This window comes from Callithrix jacchus, chromosome 14 (genome assembly GCF_049354715.1).
Source record: "Callithrix jacchus isolate 240 chromosome 14, calJac240_pri, whole genome shotgun sequence".
Taxonomy (NCBI): Eukaryota; Metazoa; Chordata; class Mammalia; order Primates; family Cebidae; genus Callithrix; species Callithrix jacchus.
Window position 1 is genome coordinate 90,920,223 of NC_133515.1, and position 15,569 is coordinate 90,935,791.

At 38.7% G+C, this 15,569-nt stretch overlaps 1 protein-coding gene across 11 annotated transcripts in view; it reads left to right on the forward strand.

Moving 5' to 3' along the window:
- The window catches only part of ITSN2 (intersectin 2), a 171,205-nt gene that overhangs the window by 46,715 nt on the left and 108,921 nt on the right, over positions 1-15,569 (forward strand). For 8 of the 11 annotated variants that reach the window (XM_035273051.3, XM_078349820.1, XM_035273049.3 and 5 more), the window contains exons 3-8: positions 6,997-7,089; positions 9,000-9,063; positions 10,204-10,367; positions 12,208-12,411; positions 12,527-12,623; positions 14,411-14,550. In XM_035273051.3, the coding sequence (XP_035128942.1) occupies positions 6,997-7,089; positions 9,000-9,063; positions 10,204-10,367; positions 12,208-12,411; positions 12,527-12,623; positions 14,411-14,550 (762 nt within the window). The remainder of the gene's footprint in view (positions 1-6,996; positions 7,090-8,999; positions 9,064-10,203; positions 10,368-12,207; positions 12,412-12,526; positions 12,624-14,410; positions 14,551-15,569) is intronic. The other 3 variants (XM_078349823.1, XM_078349821.1, XM_078349824.1) reach the window with 1 other exon arrangement.

A 15,569-nucleotide genomic window follows, 5' to 3' on the forward strand; every position in this document is an offset into this window, starting at 1 on the left:
TGACCACATAATTGGAAGTAAAGCACTCCTCAACAAATGAAAAACAACTGAAATTATAACAAACAGTCTCTCAGATCATAGTGCAATCAAGTTAGAACTCAGAATTCAGAAACTAACTCAGAACTGCACAGCTTCACGGAAACTGAACAACTGGCTCTTGAATGTTGATTGGATAAACAATGAACTGAAGGCAGAAATAAAGAAGATCTTCGAAACCAACGAGAACGAAGACACAACATACCAGAATCTCTGGGACACATTTAAAGCAGTCTCTAGAGGAAAATATATAGCAATACGTGCCGACATGAGAAGAGTGGAGAGATCCAAAATTGACACCCAATCGTCAAAATTGAAAGAGCTAGAGGAGGAAGATAAAAAAAAACTCAAAACCTAGCAGAAGACAAGAAATAACTAAGATCAGAGCAGAACTGAAGGAGATAGAGACACGAAAACCCCTTCAAAAATTCAATAAATCCAAGAGCTGGTTTTTTGAAAATATCAACAAAATAGACCACTAGTCAGATTGATAAAAAAGAAAAGAGAGAATAACCAAATAGATGCAATAAAAAACAATAAAGTGGAAATCACCACAGATTCCACAGAAATTCAAACTATCATCAGAGAATATTACAAACAACTCTATGCACATAAACTAGTAAACCTGGAAGAAATGGATAAATTCCTGGACACTTGTGTCCTTCCTCCTAAACCAGGAGGAAGCTGAAACTATGAATAGACCAATAACAAGGTCTGAAGTTGAGGCAGCAATTAAGAGCCTACCACACACAAAAAAGCCCAGGTCCAGATGGGTTCACAGCTGAATTCTACCAGACACACAAGAGCTGGTACCATTCCTTCTGAAACTATTCCAAATAATTCAAAAGGAGGGAATCCTTCCCAAATCATTTTATGAGACCAACATCATCCTGATACCAAAACCCGGCAGAGACTCAACAAGAAAAGAAAACTTCAGGCTAATATCCATGATGAACATAGATGCAAAAATCTTCAATAAAATACTGGCAAGCCGATTGCAACAGCACATCAAAAAGCTTATCCATCATGATCAAGTAGGATTCATCCGGGGATGCAAGGCTGGTTCAACATACACAAGTCTATAAATGTAATTCACCACATAAAAAGAACCAAAAACAAAAACCACATGATTATCTCAATTGATGCAGAGAAGGCATTTGACAAAATTCAACAGCCCTTTTTGCTAAAAACCCTCAATAAACTCGGTATTGACGGAACGTATCTCAAAATAATAAAAGCTATTTACGACAAACCAACAGCCAATATCATACTGAATGGGCAAAAACTGGAAGCATTCCCTCTGAAATCTGGCACTAGACAAGGATGCCCTCTCTCACCACTCCTGTTCAATATAGTACTGGAAGTTCTAGCCAGAGCAATCAGGCAAGAAAAAGAAATAAAGCGTATTCAAATAGGAAAGGAGGAAGCCAAATTGTCTCTATTTGCAGACAACATGATAGTATATCTAGAAGACCCCATCATCTCAGCCCAAAAACCCCTGAAACTGATAAGCAACTTCAGCAAAGTCTCAGGTTATAAAATCAATGTGCAAAAATCACAAGCATTCCTATACACCAATAAAGAGAGCCAAATCAAGGACAAACTGCCATTCATGATTGCTACAAAGAGAATAAAATACCTAGGAATACAACTTACAAGGAACATAAGGGACCTCTTCAAGGAAAACTACAAACCACTGCTGAACGAAACAAGAGAGGACACAAACAGATGGAGAAACATTCCATGTTCATGGTTAGAAAGAATCAATATCGTGAAAATGGACATACTGCCCAAAGTAATTTACAGACTCAATGCTATCCCCATCAAGCTACCATTGACTTTCTTCACAGAACTGGAAAAAACCACCTTGAACTTCATATGGAACCCAAAGAGAGCCCGCATAGCCAAGTCAATTCTAAGCAAAAAGAACACAGCGGGAGGCATGACACTACCGGACTTCAAACTATACTACAAGGCTACAGTAATCAAAACAGCATAGTACTGGTACCAAAACAGAGATATAGACCAATGGAACAGAACAGAGGCATCGGAGGCAACACAACGTATCTACAACCATACAATCTTTGATAAACCTGACAAAAACAAGCAATGGGGAAAGGATTCCCTGTTTAATAAATGGTGTTGGGAAAACTGGCTAGCCATGTGCAGAAAGCAGAAACTGGACCCCTTCCTGACACCTTACACTAAAATTAACTCCAGATGGATTAAAGACTTAAACATAAGACCTAACGCCATAAAAACCCTAGAAGAAAATCTAGGCAAAACCATTCAGGACATAGGAGTAGGCAAAGGACTTCATGACCAAAACACCAAAAGCATTGGCAACAAAAGCCAAAATAGACAAATGGGACCTAATCAAACTCCACAGCTTCTGCACTGCAAAAGAAACAGTCATTAGAGTGAATCGGCAACCAACAGAATGGGAAAAAATTTTTGCAGTTTACCCATCTGACAAAGGGCTGATATCCAGAATTTACAAAGAACTCGAACAGATTTACAAGAAAAAAACAAGCCCATTCAAAAGTGGGCAAAGGATATGAACAGACACTTTACAAAAGAAGACATACATGGGGCCAAAAAGCATATGAAAAACTGCTCATCATCGCTGGTCATTAGAGAAATGCAAATCAAAACTACGTTGAGATAGCATCTCACGCCAGTTAGAATGGCGATCATTAAAAAATCTGGAGACAGATGCTGGAGAGGATGTGGAGAAATAGGAACACTTTTACACTCCTGGTGGGAGTGTAAAGTAGTTCAACCATTGTGGAAGACAGTGTGGCGATTCCTCAAGGCCTTAGAAATAGAAATTCCATTTGACCCAGCAATCCCATTACTGGGTATATATCCAAAGGACTATAAATCGTTCTACTATAAGGACACATGCACACAAATGTTCACTGCAGCACTGTTTACAATGGTAAAGACCTGGAACCAACCCAAATGCCCATCGATGATAGACTGGACTGGGAAAATGTGGCACATATACACCATGGAATATTATGCAGCAATCAAAAACGATGAGTTCGTGTCCTTTGTAGGGACATGGATGAATCTGGAGAACATCATTCTCAGCAAACTGACACAAGAACAGAAAATGAAATACCACATATTCTCACTCATAGGTGGGTGATGAACAATGAGAACACATGGACACAGGGAAGGGAGCACTACACACTGGGATCTATTGGGGGCAATAGGGGAGGGACAGCAGGGGGAGCGGAGCTGGGGAGGGATAGCATGGGGAGAAATGCCAAATGTGGGTGAAGGGGAGGAAGGCAGCAAAACACACTGCCATGTGCAACTATCTTGCATGTTCTGCACATGTATTCCAAAACCTAAAATGCAATAAAAAAAAAAAAAGACATCCAGCTAGCATGCTGCATATGTGGAGAATGTGCTTAAGAATCCACAATGATGGGAAACATTTCCTTCTCAAAAAAAAAAAAAATTATTTTTTCTTCTTCCTGTTACGGGTAGTTCTGAATGTTAGATATTTTTTTCTCCCATTGGGTCAAAAGGTACTGAAGTATGACCGCGAGTGGAAAAATAGGGGACAGAAATCAGGTGCTCCAGTTTTTCCATTTTCATTTGTGTGTGAATTTTTAATAAAATGTGGAGACGTTTTAAAGCATGAATGTAGGTTGAAATGTTTCAGTGAACAAGTTTTAGTGGTTCAACTTCGTAATAATTATAAATAAACCTGTTAAATTTTTCTGGACAATGCCAGCATTTGGATTTTTTATTAAACAAGTAAATTTCTTATTGATGGCAACTAAATGGTGTTTGTAGCATGTTTATCATACAGTAGATTCCATTCATTCACTGTACTTTTCTGAGTTGTCCTCCATATTTTTAATGTTGTCTGTCTTCGGTGCTGTTCCTGTAAATTTGCTATTAAAATACATTAAACTAAAAAAAATTAGCCAGGTGTGGTGACACGTGCCTATAGTCCCAGCTACTCAGGAGGCTGAGGTGGGAGAATCCCTTGAGCCTGGGATGTCAGGGAAACATGACACAGATTAGTTTCAAGGGTCATAACAGTGTGGGCATCGTGGGCTGATTGGTAACCTAAAAAAGTATCAACAGGGGAATGTTTTAATGGGAGGGACTATGCATAGGTGGGTGGAAGGTATAGGAGAAATGTTTATACCTCCTGCTCAATCTTGCTGTGAACCTGAAACTGTTCTAAAAAGTCCTATGTAAAAACAAACAAAAACTGTCAATTGTTTGAGGCACCATTGATAGCTTGAGAAAGAGGGAACAAAGGTCCAATATAGTCAATCTGATAAGAGCCGAAAGGAACAATGCCACCTGCAATGAGACCTCCATCCCCAAGTCACAAGTTTAGCATGCAGTGGTATCCTCTATATTAGTCATGCTTGATTTCAGTATAAATCAGAGGCTGGGCCCTTACTGTAGGTGTCTACATAGGTGACCCAGACCATTCAATTAGTAGCTGAAATTTGTTTTCAATTTGTAGCCCCAGGAGGGTGTCTTTAATCTGTCAGTCTGTAATTTTCCAAGTGGCAAAGCAAACAGCTGGGTCATTGGCAGCAGCCCAAGAATCCAGGTTCTGCCCATGTCTCCTTTTAGTTAAGCATAATTACCTGAGGCTGAACAGCCACGCAGGCCAGTGAACACCACCAGCAACTTGCAGCTTCTCTGATCTGAGGCTTCATTGATCCAGTAGCTTTACTATAGGTAGTGGAGTGTGCATAAAGGTTTCCCTCAGAGGGATAGCTGCCACTTTTCTTTTTTTTTTGGAGACTGAGTTTTGCTCTTGTCACCCAGGCTGGTGTGCAATGGCATGCAGCCTCCGCCTCCTGGGTTCAAGCGATTCTCCTGCCCCAGCCTCCTGAGTTGCTGGTGCCTGCCACCATACCCAACTAATTTTTTTTTTTATTTTTAGTAGAGATGGGGTTTCACCATGTTGGCCAGGCTAGTCTCGAATTCCTGACCTAAGGTGATCTGCCCACCTCAGCCTCCCAAAGTACTGGGATTACAGGCATGAACCACTGCACCCTGCCGCTGCCACATTTTAACGTAAAGCCAAAATGCTGTTGGGGCCAGCTCTACTCTTTGTGCCACTCAAGTATTACTGTCATAAAATTGATGTGTATCTTCTTGAATATATCATTTCTATTTGACAAGCAAGGCTTTTCAGGTTATTCCCACCTTGCTGTGGAATTCAAGTTGACCCTTCCCAAAATGGGACTCTCAGGCCAGAGAATCACTAGGCCTCCATGGGTCAGGCCTTCTGATCCCAAAGAGTATCTCTAGGTGGAGGCTACTTCCTTTTGCCAGAGGCTCTGATTGGCAGAATTGTCTGTCACAGAGCCTTGTGCTGTCTTAATTACCCAGAGTTTAATTCCGTTGAAGTTTACCAGCCACCACTGCTGGTAGAAGTATTGATTTAGCCAGTAGTTATATACCAATGTTAATGTCTTTGTTTAGACAAATGTGCTATGGTTGTGTAAGCTATTAACATAGTAGAAATTGGGTGAAGGGTATATAGGAGCCATGTACTATCTTTGCAAATTTTCTGTAAATCTGTAATTATTCCAAATTAAAAGCTTATTTAAAAACTACCAAATGGGCCAGGCACAGTTGCTCATGCCTATAATTCCAGCTCTTTGGGAGGCCGAGGCAGGCGGATCATGAGGTCGAGAGATGGAGACCATCCTGGCCAACATGGTGAAACTCTGTCTCTACTAAAAAATAACAAAAGTTAGCTGGGTGTGGTGGCACATGCCTATAGTCCCAGCTACTTGGGAGGCTGAGGCAGGAGAATTGTTTGAACCCGGGAGGCGGAGGTTGCAGTGAGCCAGGATTGTGCCACTGTACTCCAGCCTGGCGCCTGGTGACAGAGCAAGACTCTGTCTCCAAAAAAAAACAAACAAATAAAAAAAAACTACCAAATGGCTCTCTATAACTTCCAGGGTCAGACTCTTGAGGATGGCATTTAAGATTTTTACAGTTAATCCCACCCTATATGTTTATTATTATTACTAATATTAACTCTAGTTATTAATCTACTCAGTGTACTTACGGCACCTCACACATGCCTTGACTTCTCATGCTGCTCTTATTGTGGGACATTTTCTTACCCCTCCTCTTCACATGGTAAAATTCAAAGCAAGCTTCTAGGCTCTGCCTCAGCATTACCTTTCCTGTCATCTCATCCTTGGTGCTTCTAACTCAGAATTGGCACAGCTTTTTTGGTATCTGTATTAGTCTGTTTTCACACTGCTATGAAGAACTGCCTGAGACTGGGTAATTCATGAAGAAAAGGGTTTGATTGACTCACAGTTCCACAGGGCTGAAGGGGCCTCAGGAAACTTAACAATCGAGGTGGAAGGTGAAGAGGAAGCAAAGCTGTCTTACATGGCAGCAGGAGGGAGAGAAGAAGCAAGGGGCGGAAGTGCCACACTTTAAAACGATCAGCTATTGTGAGAACTCACTCACTGTCACAAGAACAGCAAAAGAGAAATCCACCCCCGTGATCCAGTTTTCTCCCACCAGGCCTTTCCTCTGACATGTGGGGATTACAATTCAAGATGAAGTTCTGGTAAGGACACAGAGTTAAACCATGTTAGTATATGTTTCTGCTTAGGATTCTTCACAGGTTAATACTATAAGTGCTATTAGTTGTTTTCTAGAGCATGAATTCCTTGAAGATTTGGCAGTATTTAGCTTGATGCCCATTTCCAGTGAGTGTTATACAGCACTTGTTCAGTAGATGTTAATTGAGTGAATGAATGAAAAGCCTTAGGGCTGTGCTGTATATGGTTATGATAGAGCTCTATTCTTTGTGTCACTCAAATATTAAATACTGTCATAAAATGGCCACTTGTGATTTGCATTTACATTTTAGAATTGTATTTTGAGCATTCTCATGTATACACTGTAGTTCTTTGTCTTCTACTTGTGTTTCAGGAGGGCCAAACATGTGGGCTATTACCTCTGAAGAACGTACTAAGCATGACAGGCAGTTTGATAACCTCAAACCTTCAGGAGGTTACATAACAGGTTTGTGTTTATAATTAGTTTTGTTTTATTTGTGAATTATGCTCCTTATGTGATATCTAAGAATTAGTTTTAATTTGACTGCCATCAAATTTGTGTTAATAAACTATAAAATTCCAATCAGAATTCTAGAAATTAAAGAAATGCTAACTTTCTTATTTTTCCTGGAACTGTCTTAATTTGTTGTTTTGAATTTGGCATATGGAATATTTTTCCTGAATCCTAAATGATGGTCAAGGATTTCTGTGTAATTGTCTAGTTTCACATTTTAACATTATGTCTCTAAAGTTTTCAGTTTATTTCTTCAAGATTCATTTCATGGAAAATAATCTAGAGTTTTCTTCTGGGATCTGTTTTCCTAATGCTAGCTCTCTGTGTTTAAGACTATACCAAGGACTGATTGTTGATGCTAGCTCTTGTTTTGCAGAAAGACCATGAGAGCCAAAATGGGATTAATTTAGGTGTGCCTTTCAAATTTTTTTCTATTAATTAAACTTTTTCTGTGCCAGAGAGCTTAGTGCTTTACATACAATAATAGTAACTACGAGAACAATGATATTTATTAATTTTTACTCTATACCAGATGCTATGCTAAGTGCATTGTTTTATTTAACCTTCACAACAACCCTATAAAATAGGTACTGTTGTCTATATTTACAGATAGTGAAACTGAGACTAAGAGATGTTACGTAACTGCCTAAGGTTACAAAGATGGTTAGTGTTAATCTGGGCTTTGAAACCATTCAAGCCTGACTTTAGAATCCATCTACTTAACCATGTTATTTGTACTGTTGTGATAGTAATTACCTTATCTGGTATCAGGATTTGATTACGCTGCTTTCAAGTTAATAGACCCGAGATTGCTGAGGCAGAGACAAAGAACCTTATGACCAACTAGCAAAATGAGCATTGCCATCTTTCTGATTCCTTTAGTGTTTCTAAGTCCCACAGAGACAATGCAGAGAGCCCAGAAGAGTGCTGCACATGCTATGGTTGTATTACAGGAGAGGAACACTGAATTTAGGGAAGCCACCCTTTTGTAGCAAACAATAAAGCAAGTTTGTCTCTTGTCTCAGTGGGAGACATTACCTGATTCCTTAAGATTGCTCATTACAGGCTGAGCATGGTGGCTCACGCCTGTAATCCCAGCACTTTGGGAGGCCGAAGTGGGTGGATCACAAGGTTAGGAGATCAAGACCATCCTGGCTAACACAGTGAAACCCCGTCTCTACTAAAAATACAAAAAATTAGCTGAGCATGGTGGCATGTGTCTGTAGTCCTAGCTACTTGGGAGGCTGAGGCAGGAGAATTGCTTGAACACTGGAGGCGGAGATTGCAGTGAGCTGAGATCATACCACTGCACTCCAGCCTGGGCTATAGAGCAAGACTCTGTCTCAAAAAAAAAAAAAAAAAAAACACAAAAACAAACAAAAAAGATCGCTCATTACAAACCCAGCTCTGAGAAATGACCCAGGCAGGGAGCAATTAGGGTCTTACATTATTGGCATACACAGCAGGACACATAGGAGTGTGAAGAAACTCATGGAGCACTGTCTCTCCTAACACCTGGTACTTTTTACATTGAACTCTTTTAGGGATTAGTGTTTTTAAATATAAATTTTACTAAGTGCAAATATTTTTCAGGAAGACCCCAATTGTGAAAAAACTAAGATGAATAATGTAATCTTTTGTCACTGATTAATATACAGAAGTGCAGATGTGACTTTTGTTTTAAAATTATCTGTCTTATTAAAGTAATGTAAGTAATTTTATATTTGTATTTCTCTTTCATTTAGTGATTGGTATTAAAATTATAATAAATCATTAACATATACCCATTATTGTTATTCAGAAGCATTGAAATAATTTCATTTACTAATGTGCTGCTTGGGTTTTGTTTTTATTACTTTCAGGTGATCAAGCACGTAATTTTTTCTTACAATCAGGTCTGCCGGCTCCTGTTTTAGCTGAAATATGGTAAGGTGTTTTCTTTTGTAGATGAACCTAATTTTCTGATAATATGTTGTTTTTTATAATATAGTGTTAACATAAAATTGTTTTTAGTTGCATTCTATTGGTTATTAAGATTATTTCTGCCAGGCACGATGGCTCACTATAATCCCAGCACTTTGGAAGTCTGAGGCAGGAGGATTGCTTGAGGCCAGAAGTTTGAGACTAGCCTGGGCAACATAGTAAGAACCCTGTCTCTACAGAAAATTGAAAAAAAATTAGCCAGGTATGGTGGTCCACACTTCTAGCCCCAGCTACTCAGGGAGACCACGATGGAAGGATCACTTGAGCCCAGGAATTCAGTGCTGCAGTGAACTATGATTGTGTCACTGCACCCCAGCCTAGAGGACAGAATGAGACTCTCTCTTAAAAGTATTTCTTCAGTTTTTTTGGAAAATAAATTTTATTGAGCAAATGAGTGAAAATAATTTGGGTTTAGTTCTCCAGGACAAATTTCTGATTTCATTACAATTTCTAAGGAAAGATATTTACATTATCACTGAGAAAAATTTCCTTATAATTTGGCAGAATCTAAAAATCCTCTTTCTGTTATTTTGTGGTTTCATTTATTTCATAATCTATAAAGCTCAAATCATTCCTCCCTTCCCTGCTCCTTCTTTAAAGAAACTATTCTCTATAGTATTTGTTTTTTTAAAAAACATTTACAGTAAGTAACAACCCTGACCCCATCTTTCCACTTGGAATATTCTCCTGCCTGACTGAGTATGAAGCACATAGCAAGTATTCAATAAATATTTGGACAAATGAACAAATTAAATTTAGAAGTATTATACTCTTGAATTTTTTCCTACCAAAACTGGTGGAATTCAGCCCAAAGGTCTCTAGATTCTATATAGACAGGCAGTGTTTTATTAGTTGTTATCTCTGGCCAGTATTTCTTAATGTGTTGGTTTTATCTTTTTGTTGTTAGATATATTTTACATATTATATGTTATATATATATTATATATATATATATATTTTAAATCTAGTGATGATGTACACATGAATGCTATATCATTGTTTTTACTTTGTCAACCCCCAAAATATCATTAGTTTTCCAACCACTACCCCACATACCAATTTACCTACCTCATGCTGCTTTAGGGCTTTATCAGACCTAAACAAGGATGGGAAGATGGATCAGCAAGAGTTCTCCATAGCTATGAAACTCATCAAACTAAAGCTTCAAGGCCAACAGTTGCCTGTGGTTCTCCCTCCTATTATGAAGCAACCCCCTTTGTTTTCTCCATTAATTTCTGCTCGTTTTGGTATGTATATATTAACTTAAATACCCATATTTGCTACTTAAACTTTATCCTAGGCATATTTGAGTATTAGAAAAAGATTTGTTAGCACAAAATGACAATCCCCAGATTCCAAGTTAATTTTCATGTTAGAGATAATAAATACTAAATTCACTGTCACAGGTAGGGTGTCCAGGTGTTCGGGTTTTCTAGGGACACTTCTGGTTTATTATGCCTTTTTTCCTGGCATCTGATTGAGTTAATGTCTCCTTTTACAACTCATAGTTGGGTGGTAAATTATATGGTCTCCCTAGGTATAGCCAATACCAAATACTATTCTTAAGTTTCCTCTCTCTATATATATGAGTAATATAGAAAAAATTTTGAGCAGTTTTAAACTCAAATGAAATGGTTTGATTTGGGAGGTAATGTAAAATTTTATGTAAGTTGAAATTTTCTTTGTTCTTTTGAGACAGTGTCTTGCTCTGTTACCCAGGCTGGAGTGCAGTGGCATGAGCTTGGTTCACTGCAACCTCCACCTTCTGGGTTCAAGCGGTTCTCCTGGCTCAGCCTCCAGAGTAGCTGGGACTACAGGCGCGCACCATCATGCCCAGCTAATATTTGTATTTTTTTTGTAGAGACAGGATTTTACCATGTTGACTAGGATGGTCTCTATCTCTTGACCTCATGATCTGCCCGCCTTGGCCTCCCAAAGTGCTGGGATTGCAGGTGTGAGCCACTGCACCTGGCTGAGTTTTTAAAAAATATTTATTAGCCAACTAAATTTAGGGCCAAAAGTTGCAGACTTTGGGCTAATAAGTTTACATATTCATCAGTGATAACCAGTTCGTATGTTTTCTGTTAATTTTAATTAGACAGTTTCTTATATGTGAGAAGCACTCATTTTGAATGGAACATTCAATTAGGTATGTCTGTGTATCTAAAACATGTTCCTTCACTACAGATCTTAGAACACAGAATTCTAGAGCTGGTTGTGGGTGTGTGTGCTTGTAGTTCTGGCCTCTTGGGAGGCTGTGGGTAGGATTGCTTCAATCCAGGAGTTTGAAGTTGTAGTGTGCTATGATCACACCTGTGAATAGCCACTTAATTCTAGTCTGGGTGGGCAACATAGTGAGACCCGCATCTCAAACAACAAACTCCACAAAATTATTTCACTATTGTAGTGAACTCTGGATATAAATACCAAATCATTGTGTGACCATATTTGCATGTTAATATTCTGCAGTTAATAAATGAATAAAAGTCATCACTTTGTTCCTTTTAAAGACTTGTCCTTGAATTCATAGCAATGTTGCAAGAAAAGTCAAATATGTGACACTTTCTTGCAAGTAATGCATGTGCACACGTGAATCTCTATTCTAAGTATCTACTGCTTAGAACCTTTTTGTTTGGGGGGAGTGTGTGTGTGTGTGTGTGTGTGAGTGAGAGAGAGAGAGAGAGAGAGTGTGTGTGTGTGTGTATTAAGTCAAGTAACTTAGTAGCACTGTTTATTATCCCTTTACAAAAAAACCTCATTTGATCTGGTAATATATTCTTTCCTTGAGGATACTCATAGTCCATTGGAAAAGGCTGCTTAGTTTTATTCATGATGAGAGAGAATATTTAACTTTTTACTAGGTATTTTCCAAGTTCATACAGATCGGAATATTAATAAGAGCAGCAGTTTATCTCCCTCACTGCTGAGTCAAAGCAGTGAGTTTTTAAAGGATAATTTCTCTGTGGTGTTTCTGTAAACATAGAGTCTGCCCACTGTACTGTAAACTGTTTGCTTTTGTTTTTGTTTTCACAAGTTTTATAATTGATTTTTTAGCACTGGAAGAAGTGTTTTTTTTTTTGACTTTAGGAATGGGAAGCATGCCCAATCTGTCCATTCCTCAGCCATTGCCTCCAGCTGCACCTATAACATCATTGTCTTCTGCGACTTCAGGGACCAGCCTTCCTCCCTTAATGATGCCCACTCCCCTAGTACCTTCTATTAGCACATCATCATTACCAAATGGAACCGCCAGTCTCATTCAGCCTTTATCCATTCCTTATTCTTCTTCAAGTGAGTACTTTGTTTCTAATGAGTCATTATTTCATGTAAGGAAAGAAGCGATTATATTTATATTTGAACAGATAAAAATTTATTTCATACTTTTCCTTCTTTTTTTCTTTTTTAGCATTGCCTCATGGGTCATCTTATAGTCTGATGATGGGAGGATTTGGAGGTGCTAGTATACAGAAAGCCCAGTCTCTGATTGATTTAGGATCTAGTAGGTATGAATACCTAACTTTGATAACTTTTTATGCTTTCAATAAGAAGTCTTTATTTAACAAATGATTTTTTTTTTTTTTTTGAGATGGAGTCTTACTCTGTCCCCCAGGCTGGAGTGCAGTGGCATAATCTTGGCTCACTGCAACCTCCGCCTCCCGGGTTCAAACGATTCTTCTGCCTCAGCCTCTGGAGAAGCTGGGATTACAGGTGCCCGCCACAACACCCAGCTATATTTTTGGTAGAGATGAGGTTTCACCATCTTGGCCATGCTGGTCTTGAACTCCTGACCTTGTAATCCACCTGCCTCGGCTTCCCAAAGTGTTGGGATTACAGGCATGAGCCACCATACATGGTCAATGTATGTTTATCTAAGTTTTACTTTTTAATGCCAGAGTACAAATACTTAAGGTAAATTTATTATTTACAACTTACATAAAATAAAGAATTATTAAGTGTCTGTGATATTTTATTTCTTGTTTTTTTTTTTTTTTTGAGATGGAGTTTCACTCTTGTTACCCAGGCTGGAGTGCGATGGCGTGATCTTGGCTCACCGCAACCTCCACCTCCTGGGTTCAAGTAATTCTCCTGCCTCAGCCTCCCGAGTAGCTGGGACTACAGGCGCGCGCCACCATGCCCAGCTAATTTTTGTATTTTTAGTAGAGACGGGGTTTCACCATGTTGACCAGGATGGTCTCGATCTTTGACCTCGTGATCCACCTTCCTCGGCCTCCCAAAGTGCTGGGATTACAGGCGTGAGCCACCGTGCCCGGCTGATATTTTATTTCTAAAAAAATACTTCATATAAATTAAAAATATTCTGCTATATTTTAATTAGCCAATTTTTTTTTTGCCCAGAGCTGTGTACTTTTCCTTTAAAAAAATGTATACATTTCCCAAGATGTCTCATACTCATTGTACATTGTTGATTTCTTTCTTGAGCGGGTTCTACTAATGGGTATCTTTTAAATTTTACAAAGCACAAATGCATCGGTGTTCATTACATTAATCATCCTTCATATAAATCACTATTATACTCTTCAGGGCAGTGTCCAGAGACTGTTAGATTTGACCCAGAAGAACAACATTCATATCCCAGCTTGAACACTCACTGATTCTGTCACCTTGTTTTTTTTAACATCAGTGAGCCATAGTTTACCAATCTAAAAGATGGGGATGGTAATATTTTTTAAGTTTGTTGGGAGGAATATTTGTAAAGGTCTTAGTACATTATAAGGCCTGGCACATAGTAGGTTCTTTATATGTGGTAGTTTCATGGAGTTCTATGCTTCTTATGGTATTTGCTTTACTAAAAATAGTGATAATTGCTTAAAATTTTAAAAAATGTACAATGCAAAAGCAGTCACCATTATAGTATAAAACAGCAGTCTTCAACCTTTTTGGCTCCAGGGATTGGTTTTATGGAAGACAGTTTTTTCACAGACTTGAAGGGGGAGATGGTTTTAGGATGATACTATTACATCTCAGATCATGAGGCATTAGATTCTCAAAGGCAGCATGCAACCTAGGTCCCTCGCATGTGCTGTTCACAATAGGGTTCACACTCCAATGAGGATCTAATGCTACTGCTCATTGGACAGAAGCTGGAGCTCAGATGGTAGTGCTCACGCCTGCCACTCACCCCCTCCTGTCCAGCCCGGTTCTTAACAGGTCTGTGGCCTGGGGGTTCGGGACCCCTGGTATATAAGATTCTTAATGCCTTGATCTTACAAAGTTTTATTAAATATATTTTATTTAGTAACATAAAAATTTTAAATAAATTTTTTTATAGCTCAACTTCCTCGACTGCTTCACTCTCAGGGAACTCACCCAAGACTGGGACCTCAGAGTGGGCAGTTCCTCAGCCTTCAAGATTAAAATATCGGCAAAAATTCAATAGTCTTGACAAAAGCATGAGTGGATATCTCTCAGGTAAGCAGCGTACAGTGCTGAAGAGCATGAAAAGGAGCCTTTCATGTGGACTTCCATTAATGAACTCTCATTTGAATTTATATTGTGTAGCTCATCTGACATTTTAACATCCAAAAATGTAGCCGGCATTTGATAAGTACAAATACCTTAAGTCGTATAAGGATTTATAGATCAATTCAACTCGATTGCTTTCTTCAAAGTTTTTACTCAAGTCAGGCACTCAGATATACCCCCAACTTTTTGTCAAAAGACCTGTTCCTTAAGAAGCTCAAACCTCATCTTCTACGGTGTGCAGTGAATGGAGAGCCCTGGGTCACAAGGGAGAGTGTGTGGAACTTAGCCTCAGCTTGCTTTTCCTGAGAATCCTCCTATGCATTCGGCTTTTTCTCTGCTTGCCCTTACTATTATAAAACCTCAGGTGCGCACTGCTCACCATTTAATGCTTTAACCCAAATGTGACTGTAAAACTTGGCTTTAGTTTGCTATAAAACATTTTAGTCCAGGCTAGAACATCATCCAAACTACTAATTGCGAGCAGTGTAGGAGACATAAACAGAGGGTAATAGGCGAGTAGAGTTCCTACCTTCTAACTTTCCCACTCCTTCACTCAGCAAGAAATTATGATTTAGGACTGAGTAAAATAAGTGTTCAAAAATAATAGAGCTTTAAGTGCTAAGGAGCATAGAGTGGGAGATATTAAAGGTGAAGAGTTCAGATGAGATATCTTACAGGAAGGGAGCATTTAAGCTCCATAAAATCGTTAGGATTTGAACAGATTGAATGTGAGGGCATTTGATGGTGACAAGAAATTAAGAGGTAAAAGTACATGGCCTATTTGGAGAATGAAAGTATGAAATAGGAGTCTAGGGTCTGTAGTTGTGCAGAGAGGAAAGGGAACAAGAAGTAAGACTTTTGAAATTGATTGGACAGGCAAAAATACACAGTATTTTATTTAATGATACATAGCTATATGATAACTTTTTTAAAGCAAGGGAATAATGCATACAAAATTTAGGGTA